Source organism: Ascaphus truei, chromosome 3 (assembly GCF_040206685.1).
Source record: "Ascaphus truei isolate aAscTru1 chromosome 3, aAscTru1.hap1, whole genome shotgun sequence".
In the NCBI taxonomy this organism is placed as follows: Eukaryota; Metazoa; Chordata; class Amphibia; order Anura; family Ascaphidae; genus Ascaphus; species Ascaphus truei.
In genome coordinates, this window is record NC_134485.1 from 143367373 (window position 1) to 143389635 (window position 22263).

At 43.2% G+C, this 22263-nt stretch overlaps 1 protein-coding gene across 3 annotated transcripts in view; it reads right to left on the minus strand.

The window, feature by feature from the left end:
- The window catches only part of ALDH3A2 (aldehyde dehydrogenase 3 family member A2), a 62108-nt gene that overhangs the window by 16068 nt on the left and 23777 nt on the right, over positions 1–22263 (minus strand). For all 3 annotated transcript variants that reach the window (XM_075589600.1, XM_075589598.1, XM_075589599.1), the window contains 8 exons: positions 20547–20778; positions 17787–17872; positions 16630–16838; positions 14534–14651; positions 14127–14268; positions 7263–7429; positions 5634–5733; positions 2375–2610 (listed from right to left, as the gene is read on the minus strand). In XM_075589600.1, the coding sequence (XP_075445715.1) occupies positions 2375–2610; positions 5634–5733; positions 7263–7429; positions 14127–14268; positions 14534–14651; positions 16630–16838; positions 17787–17872; positions 20547–20778 (1290 nt within the window). The remainder of the gene's footprint in view (positions 1–2374; positions 2611–5633; positions 5734–7262; positions 7430–14126; positions 14269–14533; positions 14652–16629; positions 16839–17786; positions 17873–20546; positions 20779–22263) is intronic.

A 22263-nucleotide genomic window follows, 5' to 3' on the forward strand; every position in this document is an offset into this window, starting at 1 on the left:
AGATACTTTATCCTGTATCTACTCTTACTTATTGATCCAGAGGAAGGCAAACAAAAAACCCCATTAAGGGGAAAAATTAATTCCTTCCTGACTCCAAGAATTGGCAATCAGATTAATCCCTGGATCTACATCCTTCCCATGTATACTTATTTGGTATATCCCTGTATACCTTTCCCATCTAAAAATATGTCCAACCTTTTTTTGAACAAATCTATTGTATCTGCCATCACAGTCTCCATGGGTAATGAATTCCACATTTTAACTGCCCTTACTGTAAAGAACCCTTTCCTTTGTTGCTGGTGAAATTTCCTTTCCTCCAACCTTAAGGGATGGCCCGAGTCCTTTGTACTGCCTGTGGGATGAATAGTTCTTTTGAAAGCTCCTTGTATTGTCCCTGAATATATTTGTATATAGTTATCATCAGTGTTCGACAAACCTATACATTTGCAAGCCCCGGGCGAGTGGATTTAACATCGTGGCGAGCTCCTATTGGCCCAAGCAGCACACGTGTGGTACTAGGTGGCGAGTAGATTTTTTTGTTCGGCGAGTAGATTTTTTGGTGATTTGTCGACCACTGGTTATCATATCCCCTCTTAGACGCCTCTTTTCTAATGTAAATAAATCTAATTTAGCTAGCCTCTCCTCATAAGTTAGAATGTCCATCCCCTTTATTAATTTGGTGGCTCTTCTCTGCACTCTCTCTAGTTCCATAATGTCTTTTCTTAGGATTGGTGCCCAAAATTGTACTCCATATTTAAGGTGTGGTCTTACTAATGCTTTGTAAAGGGGCATAATTATGTTTACTTCCCTTCCATCCATTGCCCGTTTGATGCAAGATAAGATCTTGTTTGCCTTTGCAGTTACTGCATGACATTGGGCACTATTGCTAAGCCTGCTGTCTACAAGCACTCCTAAATCCTTCTCCATCAAGGATTCCCCCAATATATCTCCATTTAATTTATAAGTCGCCTTTTTATTCTTGCATCCCAAATGCATAACTTTACATTTATCTGTATTAAACCTCATCTGCCATTTACCTGCCCATGTTTCCAGTTTCTCCAAGTCCTTATGAAGAGAAATTACATCCTGCTCTGATGATTCTATTACCTTACACAATTTAGTATCATCAGCAAAGATGGAGACTTTGCTCTCGATCCCAACCTCAAGGTCATTAATAAACAAGTTAAAAAGCAGGGGTCCCAGTACCGATCCTTGAGGTACTCCACTCACGACTTTAGCCCAACCTGAAAAAGTTCCATTTATGACAACCCTCTGTTGTCTGTCCTTTAACCAGTTTTCAATCCAGGTGCATATATTATTACGGAGTCCAATTTGCTTTATTTTGTACACCAACCTCGTGTGAAACCGTATAAAAAGCCTTTGCAAAATCTAAGTAGACCACATCAACTGCATTACCCTGGTCTAAATTCCTACTTACCTCCTCAAAGAAACAAATAAGGTTAGTTTGGCAAGATCTATCCTTCATAAATCCATGCTGACTATTACTAATAATTTTGTTTTCCATTAGGTATTCCTGAATATTATCCCGTATTAAACCTTCAAGTAGTTTCCCTACTATTGAAGTCAGGCTTACAGGTCTGTAATTTCCCGGTTGTGATCTAGCTCCCTTTTTAAATATAGGCACATCTGCTTTACGCCAATCGTGTGGTACTGAGCCTGTGGAAATAGAGTCCTTGAATATTAAATATAATGGTTTTGCTATTACTGAGCTTAACTCCTTGAGAACTCTTGGATGTATGCCATCGGGGCCAGGTGCCTTATTTACTTTAATTTTTTCAAGTCGCTTATGAACTTCTTCCTCAGTTAACCAATTGTTCATTAATATGGAGGTTGTGGCTTCCTCCTGCGGCACTACTATTGAACTTGATTTTTCCCTGGTAAATGTAATGATAAAAATGAAAGTAATTAAACTCACCAACAATCAAAACGGTGCTTATGGGGCTGAATACTAATGCAGTAAATTTCAGGGGGGGGGGGGGGATTGGTTTCCCCTTTGCCGACATTTGACCTCCTCCTCATATAACAGTGTTCAGTTTAACCACTACAGCTTTGTAGTTTAGAATAAACACAGGAGAGAGAGAGAATGAGGAGAGAGAGGAGAGAGGAGAGAAGCCTCAACATCATCCGTCCTAAAAATAAGGTGCAGTACCGGAGAAACCCGTGGTTCCAATTATTTCGTTTTTTGGGATTTTCTGCGTTAACACTCAGAGACTTGATTTAACAATATTAGAAAAGGGGGTGCATTTTGTTTCTGTAGCTCCTGTTGCTTTTTGGTACAGTTCTGTCATCACATCAATGTACAGCCAATGACCAGAAATGGTAAACAAATATACAGCATTACAGCAATCCTCACCTTCATAATCACAGCTGCAACAATGCCGATCAGGGGTAAGAGCAGCAGGCTCAGCTTTTTCTTGTTCACCTGATTCATCAATAAAAACTTAGCCCACTCCACTTTTTTCGGGCTGTTTGGAGGGTACCTGAGCTTGTTTACCCCTTCCATAGCCAAAGACTTGATGAGACATGAGCGCTTGTGAGAGAATGTATCAAAGGTATGTTTGCCGTGGTAGGAGCCCATTCCGCTGTGGCCTGAAAAACAGAAAAGCACATTTCCACGAGCACCAGCATATAATCTCCTAGTCCCTTAAAACAGTATAGAAAGTTTAAAGTTCGCCCGCCCCACTTTCCAATTAGCAGTTTTTATCATGATCCTGTGAATCACAGACCCAGTACGGTCTTTCTCCCTACGGCAGAAAAGAGAGGTACATGAGAATTGTGCCAGGTAGTGTTAGGACCTGCAGATTTGGCATGCCGTGCAGTGGCTGCAGGCTTATAACCTTTTGGCCAAAGGGTTTAAATAAATGACCCTTTTTCATGAGCAGATAAGCACTGAGGTATTGCACTATACAGTATGTTGTGTCATTTTGTATGATGCGCTGGCCTTTCTGTTTTTGTATGTAATTTTATGTTTTCAGGTTTTTTTATTGTATTTTTTTTCTTTTTATGTTTTTGCTTGCCCATTGACTGCTAATGTATTAATTTTTGCCCCTTAAGGGTATAGATTAATACAGTGAGATATTGCATTTTTTTGGCAAATGCTTGTTTTGAATATATTGTTATTTTTCCTATTTCTGTTTATTGTTTAGACTAAATTGTTATGTATTTGGATGACTTGTTTTTAGAACAAAATTTTAGGATTGGTTAGAGGTTTAATTTCTTTAATTGTTTTGTTGGTTAGCTGTATAATTTCTTTAATTGTTTTGCTGGTTAGGTGTTTGTTTAATTGTATTCTTGGGAAAACATCATTGTTATTCTTTTGCTGTTTTGGTTCTAGAATAATTTTATTGATGTGTAGTTTAGGCTTTTTAGCTCTTATTCTTGTGGTGTTTAGGTGCTTGTGTATTTCTATTAATGTGTATTTTTGGGTTTGATGATTTTTTTTTTTTAGATTGGCCATTGAGTGTTATAGTGGCTTATCATGCCCATATAATATGGGCATGATGTTATACTGTGCCAATCAATGGATAAAGGGTGGTTATAGTGGCCCCACTTAATTACTTTAGCGGTTATTAACCACTAAGGTGATTAAAGGGCTAGGGGCCATTAGATTGTATTTTTATTGTACTCTTGCTGCCAACGGAGGACATGGACCTGGAGTATGGTGATGAGGACGCCCTTCATCACGGCAGGGGTAAGTAGAAGTTTTATTTACTTTATTTATGCTGGCTGGCTAATGTTTTATTTAGAATGGGCAAATGAGCTATTATCCATATCTGAATAATAGTAATTTTGCCCATTACTGTACTGTATCTGCTGGGGGGGGGGGGGGTTGTTGCAGGTAGAGGAGGTGGGTAGTAGGGTTGTTGTGTTTATTTATGTTTATTGGGGGTAGAAGGATTCGGTGAAAGGGGTTGTTGCCCCAAGGGTGGATGTTTAGGCCTACAGGGTGGGTAGCGGGACTGGTTAACCCCTTCATTACCATAGCGGTTCCCACTGCTAGGGTAGTGAAAGGGTTAACTCCTCCTGCAACCTTCCCGGCAGGCCTAACCACCCACCATGGGGCTACTACACCCTTCATCCACCCCCTCTGCCCCCAATAAACATGCTATTATAGTTGAACCCCTTCATTGCCTTAGCGGCTAGCCACTAAGGTAATGAAGCTGTTTTAATAAAAATGTAAATACTAGTGTACATGAGCAGGGAGTCTCCGGAGCAGAACCTCGTTGATTTCAGGTCTGCGTCACGTGACCGGGACATTTAAATGCATAGGAGATACAGGCCCTATTATGGGGTGCCGGTATCTCGGGACGCAGGGGATTCCTGGACCTGAAATCAACGCGGTTCTGCTCCGGAGACCCCCTGCTCACATACACTAGTATTTTAATTTTAAGTAAAACAGTACGATCGCTGGCAAGATATGCACAGGGAGAGGCGTCTCTCTATGTGCTGCTCTCTATGCAGCCGGCCCACATCGCAGCAGATCGCACGGGTGAGAACTTTTGAGAGGCCGAGATCACGTCATACGGTTTGGGCATTGAGTTGAGTTATCACGGTATTCATGTTGTATGGTGTATTGGTGCATCACCACAAAGAGCTCAGTTAACATAACTTCCATATATGAAGCCAGAATCCAGGAGCATTGTATGCAAATACAAATATTCACGGTATTCAGAAAGAATCTGAACCCAACAGACAAAACGTCCGGTAATGATAGAAAGTAAGAGGAAAACTACTCCTCTTCTGTTCCTCAGCTGGACAGATTACACCATGACACACACAAGGAGTTAAAACTGATGATGTAAACCTCCATCTGCCGGGAACTGGCACTAGTTTTCCCTGATTTGTGTCTCCCTCCTCTCAAATGAATGAATAGTTTTAATCTAATGGTCAAATTGATATAAAATGAGTCTTTGCAGCAAACTCTTCAGCTTGCAGTTATCAACAGCAACTTTCCCAGTAGGGAAGAAGGGTACGTGCATAAAATTGCATAAAAAATACATTAAAAAAAATTAAAAAGCATGCAAACAAACTAAAAACATTAAAAAGTGAATTATACAAAAGTAGCCTACAATAATAATAATCTTCTCAGAACAGGTCATTAGCTGGACACTAATTCCATAGCTGGGACCAAATGGGTTAACTAACTCCATCGACTTCTCCAGATGGCCAGTGAACACTCTGTTTTTGAGAGATGAGTAAAAGGGCAGGATTTGGGGTGAGAAACCCCTTGAGACTAATAACATTCCTTAAATATGTGGGTTCAGTCATTTTTGGGTGCAACAAGATTCCTGCAATCAATCACTGTCTCATGTGATGAAATGGCTGCACCAAAGTGACAAATAAAAAAAGATGAACAAATGAACAGACAATTTTTTTTTGTTTTAAAGAGATTGATACTACAATACTAACTTGCACTACACTACCTAAATACATCATAGAGGTGCCACGGTCACGTGTAACTTCGAGTTAAACCCTTTGTCTATACTGTACCTCCAACTGATCCAGTAGCAGAAGCCTCATGCTGTCCTGTGCTCATTAATGAATTTCTCTTTGACCAACCATGCAATATTTATGTTTGTGTGATACAATTTCTATTTCTAAAAATAACTCACCGACACCTCCAAAGGGCAATTCTGTCACCGTGAAATGCATAATTACGTCATTGGCGGTGACACCTCCACTGGAAGTCTCTGAAATCATCTTTTTAATCACCTGAAACACAGAGTCCCATGTAGTCATGAGTGGAAGGTAAAAGGAATAATACACGTAATTTGGCAGATTCATCAGAAGACATTATTTGGACATCGCTCTACGAAGCTGTGCATTCAAAATGAGTGTACCTTATTTTGATACAAAGACCAAACATATTGGGGATGGGGAGTGGGGTGATACAGAGGGATCCCCGATGGCCAACGTTTTACAAATATCACCATTAAAAAAAAACGTTGCGTTTTTTGCACAATCCATCTGCCCTTTCTCTGCAATGTTGCACGTCAGGGATAAAGGATTGTAATTTTTTAGATGTAAGAAAATGGCTGTGATTCCCTCAATTGAATATTACCGTATGCCCGTAGCTTGTCCAGCTCAAATCTGTGTTTTCTATTAATCCACATAAAGTTAGACAACTTCCTATTAATAAACGATACTGTACATGTTTTTTTTTCTTCTTAAATTTAAGAGGGAACATTTATAAAGTGCATGCACAATTTAGTGTAGGGGATCGTTTTATTCAGTACTCTTTCCAAAAAAGAGATGGTGTACAGTATATAAATCTAATAGTCTAGTTCTTTAGAGATTTTTGTAAATAATTAGATTAGGTCATAAAGTTTAGTTGTGTCAGTTGGGATGTAAACGCCTAGATACTTCATGACACCAAGAGTACTTTTGAACGGCAAATGATTGATGAAAAAAATGTTCCATCAACAGAAAGATCTCAAAAGTTTTTTTTTTGTTTTTTTAAACCAGAAAAAGCTCTAAAGTTAGAGATCATATTCATATGTGGGACATGTACTCTGCAATGTCGACAAATAAAATTATCTACTTATAATGCAATTTAGACTCTCCTTTGTTCAATCTTAAGCCCCAGTAACAAACCTCTCAGTGGTTTGAACTAGGTCAAAAACAAGAACTAGGTCAAAAAGCAATAAAGATAAGCGGCAAACTTGTCTATTTCCTCCCTTTAATAAGAAATTATCTAAGGTGCCAAATATTGTAAGAATAGAGGCAGTAGGATTTGAGAACATACATTTGACTGCTTGGAAAAAAAATACCTGCCAAAATGACTTATAGTAAAATAAAACTTATTCCATACAATCATATCAAGTGCTTTTTCCGCATCTATTGATGCATTTCATTTGCATAATAAAATAACCATTATTCCAGTTGAACATTTTCTTAACATACCACTGGATTGCAATTAGGACTGATATTTGTAATGAGGTATCTACCGTGAACAAGTCTTGTTTGATCGAGATGGTTGATAAAAATGATTTTAAGACACTCTGCCAATATCTTTGTAAAAATGTTATAGTCTTCATTTAGGAGGGATTTTGGCCTATAGGAGAATGGATCTTCAAAGTCCCTGTCTTTTTTAGGAATAACTTTCATAAACACATACTGTATTTCAAATGTTCAGGACTGGTCAGTCCTTAGTTTAGAAATAGGTTTATTTAGATGCTCTGTAATAGATTTATCTATTTTAGATATTCAATTTTTTGTTTTATAGCATTAGTTTAACTAACCTTTTTGTCTTTTGAAAATACATAGAGGGCAAGAGGTTTCTCTCGCTGGTTTATAAACTGAATGGCTTCCTCCACATTTCCTACTGACACAATGGGAAGCAAAGGCCCAAAAATCTCTTCTTGCATGACCATGGATTCGGGCTTCACGTCAGTCAGGACCGTTGGTGCTGTAAAAAAAAGGGGGTGTTTGTTATTAGTGTTAGTAAAACCTTGAGAAATTATTGAGGCAAACTGTAACCTTGCCATTATCTGCTTTAAGCCTGGGACCCGCTGCGCCCGGCGGCGCGGGCGGCTGCACGGGCTTTCCCCACCAGCAGGGGAATCCTCCCGAGCCGGTCCCGGTCCCCCCTGGCTGCACAGCTCACTACACGCTGTGACGCGTCAGCCGCTAGGGGATACAAAAGAATTGTAATCCCTAGCTTGGACGCGTCACGTGGTGTGGCTGTGAGCCAATGAGGAGGGGAGGCTTCGGGAGAAGGGGAGGCTTCGGGGAGCGGAGGGAAATCAGCGTGAGTGCCTGTCTGTGTGTGTATGTGTGTTTGTGTATGTGTGTGCCTGCCTGTGTGTGTGTGTACGTGCATGAGTGTGTGTGTGTGTGTGTGTGTGTGTGTGTGTGTTGTGTGTGTTGTGTGTGTGTGTGTGTGTGTGTAAGGTGTCAGCGTGTGAGTAGGGCAGCCCGCAGCAGCTCCCTCCTTCAGCTGCAGCCCGAGCCCGTGGCGGGGGGGGGGGAGGGTGACATGAATAATGCAATTGGATTTGACACATTACAGTCCAAAATGACACTGCCAGCTCAGAAAATTGCCTGCGTGTGAGAAGGGGGCGGGGCTATCGCAGGTCCCTCCGCTTAAACCACGCCCCCTCCCTCCCACTCCCACCCCCCTCCCTCCCACTCCAGCCCCGGCTCCCGCTCCCTACAGACCGCATATCGCGGTCTGTGTCTGTCAGCGCCCCGCCTGTCTGCAGTGCTGGCGCGCTGTCGGAGGGAGCGGGGCCTTAGCCTTATGTAGTAACCCTTAATTTGATCATGGACTACAAAGCTCTAGGTTTACTATCTTTTTGGAGTTAAGACTGGTGTGATCAATTGTCCCCATTGGAAATATCTCCAACTTTGGCATTTTGTTACCATGTCAAAATGGTGCTCAAATTATTCAAGAAAATACCCTTATTAAAAAGAAAAAAAAAATTCTGAGGATTCTACCAAAGCACTTAATTTATTCTTCCACTCTTGCATTACATTTAAATATACAGTATATTTAAAATATGTTAGTTCCCCTTTTTTCTTCTTATTTTTATATGTAAAGCATGTGACAATGTATAATTCTACATTCTTACCTAAGCTGGCAATCGTTTGTGTTGAAAATCCTGATTGTGTGACTACCATATTGGCTGCTTCAGTCAGTGTAACTCAGCAGCTACAAAAAATCCTAATATTATTAAGGTAACATTATCTACTGTTACAGTTTGCAGCTCAAACTGCTGGTAATATTGGCACCAAAATTATCCCAAATTGGAAAGTGTTGCAAAGATCTTATACTGTTTGGGAGGTGGGCTAAAACATGCTACAGAAATCAAAAGTTGCTTTAAAACTCAATCAAAACAGCATTAAGAATTGAATAATAATACTTACTGCATTTAAAAAAATGATCTAACACTACAGAATGATGTATCGTAAAAAAAAAACAAGATTTCACGTGTTTTACTGCTATAACTAGCAGGATGTTGGTGTTTCTTTAGACCCTGGAGGTCGGCAACATATATGAGACAATATAGTAAGCTATGACTAAATAGAAAAGTAATGAACTACATAGGTGGCATTTAACTGCATCCCACTTGCACACGTTCTCGGCTAATAACTCCCCCCTCTTCTGGCAAGGTGGTGGACAACTAGGCTCACGTGCACATATGGAAAAAGTTTCCCAAAATTATCCCACTTTGGGAAGATATACTTAAATGAATTCAAAAGATTCTCACTATGTTTGTACCTTGGAACCCATTAATATTACATAAACTTTTCAAGGAGTTGAAATTGCCCAACGTGTTGATTACTCAAATTGTTATGGATATACAGTATGCACAATGAAGAAACACTGATTTGGAAGGCATTAAATCCTGTTCTATCTGTGCTTCATGGTTCCCCTCCACAAACTTCTCCTTTTAAATATTCTTTACAATCAATGTCACACGCTTGTCAGTAAAGTTATTCTAGGCTACACTGTACACATTACTGTATATCAAGGTTCCCACTTACTTGGGCAGGCACATTTTAGATTCCTGTAGCCATGTATCCCCTTGGCTACTAATCTGCCCTGCCCAACATATAAGCCCTGGTACCAGTGCAGGCAGTGTTCGGGTTAAATCAATGCCCTGCTGTAGTAAGCAGCTTCCTTGAGTGACAGGGGGTGGCCTGAGGCCTAGGTGCTGCCCACCCAGGGCTGAGACCTTAAGACCCGCCCCTGGTAACAGTTGGGAGTGGACAGTTGGGAATTGTCAGTTAGTCAGTTCTCCCCTCAAGAGAGTGGGTCGTTATTCTATCCCCTCCCGCAGGGGAGTGGGAGCAGCTACCCCTTACTCCACCAGGGAGTAGGGGAGATAGACCTTTGGCTCCTCAAGCCCTGGGGGTTGATTCCAGGGACCAGAGGAAATGCATTGTTGATTGTGTACGGCTGTACTCAAAAAAGATCAGTTGCTGTTTTAATATTCCTGCCTGTGACTGCAGTTTATCAGGGGGAGTGCAAGATGATTTTCCTGCAGGAACTGAACCCAGCTCTGATGGGGCCTGCGGGGAATGGTGGCGCTGCACCCAGAAAGAGCTGAGAATATCTTGAAAGCCTGTCCTGTCTTCCTCACTAACATCGACGGACCCTTAGCAATCCTGTAAGCCTCACAGGTACAGCACAGCGAAAGTACAGGTAACAGTGAAATCTCCCTTAGGGTGGGGGAACACCTGTTACATTCCTCTTTGTTATTTAGACTTAAATGGATAGACAGTCACCACAAATGTTGCATCCTGCCTAATTGCCCACAGTGTTTATTATACACATTATTAAAAAGCAATATGCAGAAAATGCTAATTGTATGCAGTAAAGGAGAAACTATTGCCCGCTGTACAACTCCACTTAACGCGCACACACAAAAATAAAAGCAAAACATTAAACATGAATGAGCAACAATAAAGTCCTACCAGGAAACGTATTAAACATGGTCTTGACTTATCCCTCAGGAATAAAAGAGTGCTCTATTGGACAGAGGTCTACTGATCGCTTAGTGTCCATTGTCCGCTTAGTGTCCATTGTCCGAACATACTTCATACTATTGCCCACACGTAGTTAGGGACTCAACCTGCCCAAGTTACCAAAATGTGTTTAGTGTTATGGCTAAAATTAACTACAAATAATAAAATCCATGACTATGATTTATCAGCAGATGGAAGTGCAGAACCTATTTAGCTATGATGCAATGTGGACATTTCTTTAATCAGCTCTGGCACTGAAAAATACTTAAAGTACATTTCCTAGGTAACTGAGAAATAAGTATGGTGTGCTTTATATATCACACTCCATTCATTCTTATGGCTAATAATGTTTTGTGATTATAGTGTGAGCAAGAACACACAAAAATAATTCTGAGTGGGTGGCAGAAATGTGTAGCTATGACATCACATTGCTGCATTTCACTCCGGAATTCTTGTGTCGCCTACTCATTCCCTAAAAATACATTCTTTAGCTACATACTGAATGTGTTTTCTGTAAGTTAGGAAATGCATCCACTGCTGTGCACTGCAAACACCTTTTTGCAGTGAAATGTGATTCTACAGAGAGCAGCCAGTGAAAAAATATATGGTAGGACAAAAAATAGCCACAACATTAGAGCAGCAATCTTGCCCACATTTGAAATGTATTTATTTTTATTTGTTTTACAGTGTTTGAACTGCAGGGTCCCCAGGAGCTGAACTGTGCCTTTTTGAGTTGCAGGGACTCACTAACTCCCCAGATACTTAATTTTCTGCGCCTGTTCATTTCCTGGGTATTTAAAGATGGCAAATCATCCAATAGGACGCTGCAACGTCATGATGGCAATTTTGTTCCCCCACAGGACGGAGAGGCAGCCCAGACACAGAAAACTGTAAACATTTGGGGGGGAGTGAGGAGAGTTCTCCGAGCTGAAAATAGCATAGTTCAGCTGTGGGGACCCCACTGGTACAAATACTGTAAAGGAATACATTTATGGGGGAGGCAACGGGCAACTAGGATTACTGCTTTAAAAAAGCATAAACAACCAGCAAAGCTCTACTAGCACAGACTGCAGCCTATGGCTGCGGCCACACTAGCGCTGAGCGCGCTAAGCACACGGCGCTTGCTGAGTTTAGTTTCGGCAATTCAAATTGTCCCGTCCCTGCTCACGCGGTGCGCGCTCGTGCACACACGCTCACCCAAGTTTGGTGCTTGAGTAAACAAAACAAAAAAAAGCTGTGTGTGCTGTGCACGCGCATAGTAAGTGAAACTTCTTTGACTTTTGTCACAGAAATTGTATTTGTATTGGTGATGTTTTAATTAAAAATCAAAATACAATTTCATTGACAAAATGCAAATAAATTTGACTTAATAATAATCGGCACACATCCCCTGTATTAGCTATTTGCACTAAGTGTGAATTCCTTGTGTGTATGTGTGTCAGTCAGTGTGTGTATGTGTGTCAGTCAGTGTGTGTATGTGTGTCAGTGATTGTGTGTATGTGTGTCAGTCAGTGTGTAAGTCAGTCAGTCAGTGTGTGTGTATGTCAGTGTGTGTGTGTGTGTGTGTGTGTGTGTATGTCAGTGTGTGTGTGTGTGTGTGTGTGTGTGTGTGTGTGTGTGTGTGTGTGTGTGTGTGTGTGTGTGTGTGTGTGTATGAATGTGTGGGGGGGGGGTGTGTGTGTGTGGGGGGGGGGTGGTGTGGGTGTGTGTGGGGGGGGTGGTGTGTGTGTGTGGGGGGGTGGTGTGTGTGTGTGTGTGTGTGTGGGGGGGGGGGTGGTGGTGTGGGTGTGTGTGTGTGGGGGGGTGGTGTGTGGTGGGGGGGTGGTGTGTGGTGGGGGGGGTGGTGTGTGGTGGGGGGGGTGTGTGTGGTGGTGTGTGGGGGTGGTGTGTGTGTGTGTGCGGGGGGGGGGGGTGTGTGTGGGGGGGTGTGTGTGTGTGTGTGGGGGGGGGGTGGGTGGTGGGTGTGTGTGTGGGCATGGTGGGTGTGTGGGCATGGTGTGTGTGTGTGTGTGGGCGTGGTGGGTGTGTGTGTGTGTGTGTGGGCGGGGGTGGTGGTGTGGGGGTGTGTGTGTGGGGGTGTGTGTGTGTGTGTGGTGGGTGTGTGTGTGTGTGGGGGTGGGTGGGGGTGTGTGGGGGGGTCAGTCAGTGTGTGTGGGGGTCTGGGGGGGTCAGTCAGTGTGTGTGGGGGTCTGGGGTGGGTCAGTCAGTGTGTGTGGGGGTCTGGGGGGGTCAGTCAGTGTGTGTGGGGGTCTGGGGGGGTCAGTCAGTGTGTGTGGGGGTCTGGGGGGGTCAGTCAGTGTGTGTGGGGGTATGGGGGGGGGTCAGTGTGTGTGGAGGTCTGGGGGGGTCAGTCAGTGTGTGTAGAGGTCTGGGGGGGTCAGTCAGTGTGTGTGAGGGTCTGGGGGGGGTCAGTCAGTGTCTGGGGGGGGTCAGTCAGTGTGTGTGGGGGTCTGGGGGGGTCAGTCAGTGTGTGTGGGGTCTGGGGGGGTCAGTCAGTGTGTGTGGGGGTCTGGGGGGGTCAGTCAGTGTGTGTGGGGGTCTGGGGGGGTGGGGGTGTGGGGGTCTGGGGGGGTCATTCAGTGTGTGGGGGTCTGGGGGGGTCAGTCAGTGTGTGTAGGGCTCTGGGGGGGTCAGTCAGTGTGTGTGGGGGTCTGGGGGGGTCAGGCAGTGTGTGTGGGGGTCTGGGGGGTTCAGTCAGTGTGTGTGGGGGTCTGGGGGGTCAGTCAGTGTGTGTGGGGGTCTGGGGTGGTCAGTCAGTGTGTGTGGGGGTCTGGGGGGGTCAGTCAGTGTGTGTGGGGGTCTGGGGGGTTCAGTCAGTGTGTGTGGGTCTCTGGGGGGTCAGTCAGTGTGTGTGGGGGTCTGGGGTGGTCAGTCAGTGTGTTTGGGGGTCTGGGGGGGTCAGTCAGTGTGTGTGGGGGTCTGGGGGGGTCAGTCAGTGTGTGTGGGTCTCTGGGGGGTCAGTCAGTGTGTGTGGTGGTCTAGGGTGGTCAGTCAGTGTGTTTGGGGGTCTGGGGGGGTCAGTCAGTGTGTGTGGGGGTCTGGGGGGGTCAGTCAGTGTGTGTGGGTTTCTGGGGGGGTCAGTCAGTGTGTGTGGGGGTCTGGGGGGGTCAGTGTGTGGGGGGGTCCGGGGTGGGCCAGTCAGTGTGTGGGGGGGTCCGGGGGGGGGTCAGTCAGTGTGTGGGGGGGTCCGTCAGTGTGTGGGGGGTCCGCGCGGGTTGCGCCCGGGTTTTTGTACCACCGCTTCCTGGGGGGCCCGCAAACGCCCGCGTCACTGGAAGGCTGAATGGCGCCGCTGCCAGCCGCTTCTGCGCATGTGTGGCGTCCTTCAGCGGCGCCATCACAACTGCGCATGCGCGGCATGGCAGTGGTAGTGGAAGTTAGGCGGGCCCATGTGTGACTGAGTCTCTAGCTGGGAGGTCCCATTCGGGTTAGGAAAGGGGGGGGGGGGCTGTCCCAGTCGGGCGGTCTCTGCTGCATTTAGCAGGGCTGATATTATTATCCATTACCATTGTAATCACTTTATTATGTCATCACATTATTCAGTTTGCGCCGTGAACGCGCATTTAATTCACCAATAATATAGTGCACTATTTGTAGTAACAATGTGTTGTAGTAGAGGGCAGGAACCTTACCTATATAACAGGTTGCTTCATCATGCTCCCCTCCATGAGCCACATTTGCTCCTTCCATCAATCCTAGCAGACGCTTAAAGTGGCGCTTGTTAATGATCCTTTCATAATCTGGAGATTGCTTGACATCGTCACCATAAAATTCCTTAGAAGAAAAAGCTTTTTACAAGGTCTTAAAATATTTTATTATTATTCTCATGGAGAGACCTGTAATCTACTGTCTGTTTAAACCATTCACTGATATCTTTCTTGTGTATTTTGTTTCTATAGCAGAACAAATTGCTGGTCCCTCTATCAGCAAAGAGGTCATGTTTGTTCATTAATATCAAGTTGTAGACATAAAGGTCTTTAGATAATATAGCCTGTACCTTTTGCACTCTGTTATCTACATACTGATCACTGCCACATACCTTAAGAGTTTCTTTTATCTTTTTCACTACTTGACCCTGGATAGACTTGTCACACAGAATGTAATCAGGGGCGATACATGTCTGACCACAGTTGATGAACTTTCCCCATGTTATACGCCTGTAAGCAAAACATTATTTATTTATATATTAATGATCTGGGGAATCTATATAAAAAAAAAAGCTAATTTCACAGGAAAAACAAATATATATATATTTTTGTAGTACAACATCAGTATTTATTCATGTCCCCAGGCATACACACATAACACACATACGACAATGTTGTACTATGTTCTCGTGGTTATTCATGAATGCTGTGCTTACTTAAGTGCCCACTCATCACTCATAGGGAGATGTATCTGCTTAGTTGCTTAACTTTCAGAGTAACGTCTGTCATACCCCATTTAAGATGGGCCCTTAATGGGATCCTGGCCAGTCCTTTGCAGGTGAAGATTATACCTTTGCCCTATCTGGGAACTGCTACTTCCATACAGATTGAACTGAATACTGGAATGGATCTGCCGGTAGAGCCGATCCGCAGACACACAGAAACCCTCTGTCTGGGGCCCTCTGTGGCGTGTCGCTTTCCCCTATCTGGGACCTGCTGAATTCCAGTAACCATCTTCTGAGATTCTAATTTAAAGGGCACGGTCTCTATAACATAATAAATAAGGGGGCCTGGTCTGTTCTATTATCGCCGAGACTCCTCTCCTCTTGTCGGGGAGGGTTACACATATATAACACTACTGTATGTCAATTAAATCTGTGGTGTTACACCCACACAGACCCTGCAAAATACCTGTTTCAGGGTGTTTATATAAGTTACACCAAGTTTAGTTAGGATCTAATTAATACCTCACTAATATAACATTACGTCTGTGCCTTAATCTTAATGGCCTTTTTGTAGATTTGCGATGTTATGACAGCCTCATTTGCATGTCACTATTACTAATGTCTTTATAGTCATGCTCTTTACATGATCTAATGTTACATTATTGTCCTTAGAAAATATGTACATTATAAGTCTGAATGTGACTTTAACACTACTGTAACAGTGCAAGCTTTGTGGATATGGGCCTTATTGTTGCTTTAAATCAGTAGTCCAAGCTACCATTTTTTTAAAATCTTATTTAATTTTTGTCCCTTTAAAGCTGCAGTTCAAGCTGCCTTTATTTAAAAAAATATATTTTTTTTTAACCAAGGGTTATTGGCAGGTTCCACTAGCACAGAAGGCCAAGGTGGAAAAAAGCCTTTTCTACACCGGATGGGCTTTTTCAGTTGGTTCCTACCCTTCGGCCTGCATAGGGCTCCAGCAACTTTTCAGAGGCTAATGAACCGAGTTGTAAAACCTCACAGTGAATATGCTGCAAGTTATATGGATGATGTTACCATCCAGAGTAGTGACTGGAATTCCCACCTTAAAAAGGTCCAGGCAGTCCTAGATTCCATTGAGGAGGCAGGTTTGACGGTGAACCCCAGTAAGTGTGCCATAGGTTTGGAAGAGACTATGTACTTGGGCTATAGAGTGGGTAGAGGGCTCACACCAGATTTTGCAACCATTTCTACACCTCTGTCTGATTTAACAAAGTAAAGGAATTCTGTCATGGTAAAGTGGTTTGACCAAGCAGCTCAAGCCTTCCAAAAATTAAATGCACATTGTGTGCACAACCCGTCTTGGGGACGCCAGACTTTACCAAATAATTCCAGGTCCAATGTTTTGCCTCCGTTGTAAGAATAGGTGCTGTGCTAACAGCAAGCATTAGCTTATAAGGGTTCCGTGTAAAAATGGATTTCAAGCAACAGGTGATACAATGTGGTAATTTGCATGCAGTTTCCCAGAATCCCTTGCTGCAGTGGAAGCACTGTATGCTAGGTGATAATGGTGAAAGGCAGTGTTGCAGACCTGTCTAAGACATGTGAATGTGCTCACAAGCGATCATTTGAGCTCTCTCTCTCATATTTATGGTTAGATTCAGCACTCCTCACTTCACAAAACTAAATTAAAAGGCTGAATGTTCTATAGACGTATGGAGCTAACTAACTAGCATGACCCTTAATAAATTCCACACTTTAAACAGGAGCACAGTACAACTCACCTGCTAGCAATGTCAATATCACAGTTCTTATCAATGTAACATGGACTCTTCCCTCCCAGCTCAAGGGTGACGGGTGTCAGGAACTTGGAAGCAGCTGACATTATTATTTTTCCTACATGGGTATTGCCAGTATAGAAGATGTGGTCAAATCTTTGCTGAAGCAACTCAGTAGTCTCAGCTACTCCGCCATTTATCACTGGGTACAGTTCCTACAACAACAGGAAAAGAGGGTTTACCCATTTCAGTACCAAAAGTAGAGCACACTTCTTGCAACAAACATTTAAACAATGTATTTTACATAACTTTCGTGTGGTGTCCTGAAAATATGCTACACTGTGTGTGATGTGGACCTTCAAGCACAAATCCTAGTGTAATGATCCCGACCACTGTCTGTCCCTTACATCGCTGGGGGATGTCCTTCTGCATTCCGATCGTGTTCGCAGTTAACTAGGCGATTAAGGTTTTGATTACTTTCGGTCTGTCGGTGGAACCCAGAATGGATCACTTGATCAAGCAGTGCCGGAGCGCCCGTTGCCAAGGAGGTGGCAGGACCCTCTTACACTAAAGGAGTTAATATGACGTTGCCTCAATGTCATGGGGCACTCAAAGGGTTCAATGGAAAATATATGCACAAACGCAGAATAAGTGGATTATATATAAACATAGATATTGCGAGAAAGGAGTCTTATGAAAAAGCCCTAGTGAAGGTTCCTGTTTTAACCAAAATGTTAGAGAACAATGAGAATGTTTTATTTTTTAAATAAATTAATTACACAGTTTTGTATAACAAGTGAATAGTAAATACATTTGGTTATATCTGAGCACCTTACGAAAGCAGTATGCATTGTACTATACATTCAGTGGTGATTTTCAATGTGCTGTTCTGTGTTAGGCTTACAGTTTAAACGCTATTAAGCAAATATTACATTGGCACAGGACAGTAGATATCTTGTAATATTGCATTTTGATTATAAAATAAATAAAACAAATTGTTGATGAAAGAAAGCATGCATGCATTTACTGAAATCCAAAGTAGTAAGGTGGCACCAAACAATCGATCATTATTAGAGAGAAATGACTTAAAATTGGTCTCAAAAATGTTTTAAACTAAATATAATAATAATAAAAAAATTTTAAAAAAAGGAAATGTATCAAACCTTGTCTAAATACTGAGGAATAATTTGCTCCAAGAGCTTGGCAGTATTTTCACTAACTTCTGAGGGTTTCAGCACCACCGCATTACCTTTATGAAAGAAGAACAAAATTGAAAACATAACAAATACTGGATTATGACAGCAACGAAACAGAACCATCAGGGCAAAAGTGTTGCATTTCTGAGGCAAAATAAACTGTACTATACAGTATGCGTAGAAAAATTTACTATTGACGTCAATGGGACTTTTTTATTTGCACCATTTCTGTCTTGATACACAACCCCCTCTATGTTATATGGGTGAATGAAAGTTTATAGAGCTCTACCAAATTTATCAAAATGCATGGGAAATTGGCGGAGTAATTCTACATTTTCTCTAGATTTAGAACGCCAAGAAAGTTGTACCAACACCAGATCTGTTATGGCCCATATTTACTAAGAGGTGCTCTTCCGATAAACAGTTTATGGCCTGTGTGATTTTTAACGTGTCTCCTGGAGTCGGAAGCCCTGTAATGAGACAGCACCACTTGGTAAATGTGGACCGCTATCCAAATTTTAAAAAAATCCCATTGAAAACATTCTTTCAAAACAGCTATGTGTTTAAAGGTGCAATCCCTCAGTATTCTGTGCTCTACCACAACGCGTTTCACACACTGACACGTTAAACTGCAACATATGGGCTACGCACTCCCGGAAGAGTCAGATCAGCGCCGAGACAACAGCTAATCCCAGCGCACGTGATCTAATGTGGAGTACTGCACTGTTTCCCAGCTCCCTAATTACCAACAAGGCAGCACGGGCATATCGTTTTATGAACCCACTGAACTACAGACATTTTATATGTAATTTCTCACTTGCTTTATTTGTGCTGTACAATATATTTTATCTTTACCATTGGTGCGTCCTGTGCTTGTTTCTTCTACACACACACACACACATACACAATTACATTGGGCCTGCCTCTCTCCTCACTGTCCTGCCTCTCTGTGACGTCAGCGCGCGCCGGAAGTTGCCTGGCGTGGGACAGTGCAGGAGGCATGCCAGCAGCTGGGGAGAAGCCGGGCGGCAACAAGTGGTCTGACCAGCACCGGCCGGGCCCCCCCAGCAGCTTCCGGCAGCACAGTGCAGGAGAGAGGCAGCAGCTGGGGAGCAGCAATCTGCGGACGGAGGAGAGCCGCATGTACTGTAGGAGCGGAAAGAGCCGCATGCAGGTGCGGAAAGAGCCGCATGCAGGTGCGGAAAGAGCCGCATGCAGGTGCGGAAAGAGCCGCATGCAGGTGCGGAAAGAGCCGCATGCAGGTGCGGAAAGAGCCGCAGGTTGCCGACCCCTGTCTTAGACAGTACAAAGAATTTTGCAACATTCATAACCCTATTAAACCAGGTGAGAACAACACACAGGTAAACTTGAATGAAAATTGATTACATGGTATTCCCCCTCTTTGTACCATACTGAATAAGGGCTATAAGGAGAGAAATATAGCTACATTCAACACGAAGAAGTCACTATTAGTCTTCATATATATTTCCCACATTTCGTACATAGCACTTATTATACAGTGACGTGTTCAATATTAACTTTAATAGGTTTTACTACTTGTCTTGAATTCTGCCTGGACCACAATATGCGACGATTAACACATTACAATTTAATAAAACAAATACATTTTCAATTAACCTTCTATACGATTAATGAAAAAATAATGTTGTATACCAAAAATTAGAACTTAAGTTAATTAGTGAAGGGTTCCACATTTGCTATAGTAAAAAAAATGGACCACCACCCTTTTACAGCTAATCAATATCCTTTTCGAGCCCCACAGCTATTGACTGTGGCTACAAAAAAGTTTACCACTCTAAAGTCAGATCTCCCTCCCGACCACACCAAAGTGGCTCTAAACTCAATCTCACACCAAACAATCTGACGTTTGTGCTACGTCCACACAAGTGCATACCCACTACTCCTTTATGTTCAAGTGGAGTGGGGATGTATAATGTACTGAGCTCTCAAAACCTTATAGCGTTACCTCTTAAATACACTTGAAGAAGAAATGTAACCAGGTTATGAAAAGCTCAGTGCATTCTAATCTATGAACAAACCTAATGTTGGTCCGTTATCAGACCTTACAATGCTGGAATAAATGTTAATTAGGTGTAATGACATGAAACAGTTATGAGTGCATCAACATATCTTCCGAAGGCTTACACTCTCGTTCTAGTCTATAAAACATCCCACAGCATTTAAACTACGATATTCTAGGCATGCACACGCAAATGAGTACAAAACAGCTTGACACTTTTTATCTTCCTAAATTCAAGCAAGAATTTTCCAGAAATCTTTAGCCTGATGTATGATTGCACAGCTTGTGAAGCCAAACCTAAATTAAAATTAAAACATAGAACCAGCAGACCAAATAAAAGAGAACTATGTTTCTGTTGCAGGCATGTCTTTTTAATTCTGTGTGATACAGTAACTCAACTCTTCTGGGAGTGAAGGGAATATGGTAAGTGTTCCGAAACCAATTGTTGAAACTCCAAAGCAGACCACACCTTTTAAACAGACAACTTACTTTCCATTCATCTATCAAACACATTTACACTAGTTATTCTGAAAACCTTGTGTGGCTTTGAAGTCTGACCTGCAAACAACAACCCCCTTTTTTTTTTCAATAGTTCAAGATGTCTACTGATTGACTTGTCAAGTATCACCATCGGTGCTGCTTCCCATAAACATCACAGATAGTTATCCATAACACCACTTTTGTACCTGCAGCAATGGCCCCCACCAAGGGCTGCAGTAGAACTACTAAGGGGTAGTTCCAAGCCCCAATAATCAGGACGAGCCCCAGTGGTTCGTAGTTGATATACACTTCATCTGTCAGGGTCATCAGGTTCTTAGTAACATGCTGAGGTGCTGTCCATTGGTGAAGTTTGTCCAGAGCCAAGTTAATTTCCCCCAGCATGCCCATGATCTCATAGCTGTAAGCACTGCATTCACTCTACGAAGGAGAAATCACAAAACAAAAATGGCAGGAGAGTCAAAATTGGGCAATACCACTACAAAATCACAAGGAAACTAAACATAAAAGTGTGGTGCTTAATAAAATTTAAAAAATGCCAGAAACTGGCATTATTACACAAAAAAATTTAAATGTTGTTATAAACTCAACCAACTACTTACTTAAAGCAGCAATTCTCCCTAAACAAAAAATAAATCATAATGCAAATTGTTAGTTCAAACTATGGTGCGTAGAGTGGATTGCTGCTTAAGGCAGACTAAACATGTAATTTTTTTTACTTAGTAGTACAGTATAGAAGAGTGGTTCCCAATCTGTGCGCCGCGGCGCCCTGGTGCGCCGTGGCTTGCCTAGAGGGGCACCGCGATTATCCTCCCCACCATCCCTCCGATTAAACTCCGATTATCCCTCCCCCCCACCCCTCCGATTATCCCTCCCCACCACCCCTCCGATTATCCCTCCCCACCATCACTCCTTCACGCCGGCCGGGCCGCAGGGGATTGGCTGCAGGTCAGAGGAAGCCGGAGACGGGGCTTCCGCTTTGTGCAGAGCACACGGTGAGTGTGTGTGTCTGCCTTCCCGCTACTGGCTCCTCTGTCTGCTGGTGGCTGCGCGGTGTCCCGTCCCCTTCTGCCCCGGGTGATAGGAGAAGGTAGGGGGGGGGGGAGTTGTACATTTGCCTGTCCAGTGACTGTGGGCAGGGAGCTGCCTGCACGGATATCCTGCCTTTCCTCCTCTCCGTCCCTCCCCCAGTCACTCACATCCGTCGCTGCCTCTGCTCTCCACTGCTCTCCAATGTATGTGTGTGTGTGTGTATCTATGTGTGTGTGTATCTCTGTGTGTGTATGTATATGACTGTGTGCAGGGAGCTGCCTGCACGGATCTCCTGCCTTTCCTCCCCCCCCTCCCCTCCCCCAGTCACTCACATCCGTCGCTGCCTCTGCTCTCCACTGCTCTCCAATGTGTATCTGTGTGTGTGTATCTGTTTGTGTGTGTGTGTGTGTATCTGCTTGTGTGTGTGTGTATCTGTGTGTGTGTGTGGTGTGTGTGTGTGTGTATTTATTTGTGTGTGTGTGTGTGTGTGTGTGTGTGTGTGTGTGTGTGTGAATTTATTTGTGTGTGTGTATTTATTTGTGTGTGTGTGTGTGTGTGTGTATTTATTTGTGTGTGTGTGTGTGTATTTATGTGTGTATTTGTATGTGTGTGTGTGTGTGTGTGTGTGTGTGTGTGTGTGTGTGTGTGTGTGTGTGTGTGTATCTGCTTGTGTGTGTGTGTATCTGTGTGTGTGTGTGTGTGTGGTGTGTGTGTGTGTGTGTGTATTTATTTGTGTGTGTGTGTGTGTGTGTGTGTGTGTGTGTATTTATTTGTGTGTGTGTATTTATTTGTGTGTGTGTGTGTGTGTGTATGTGTGTATTTATTTGTGTGTGTGAGTGTGTGTGTATTTATGTGTGTATTTGTGTGTGTGTG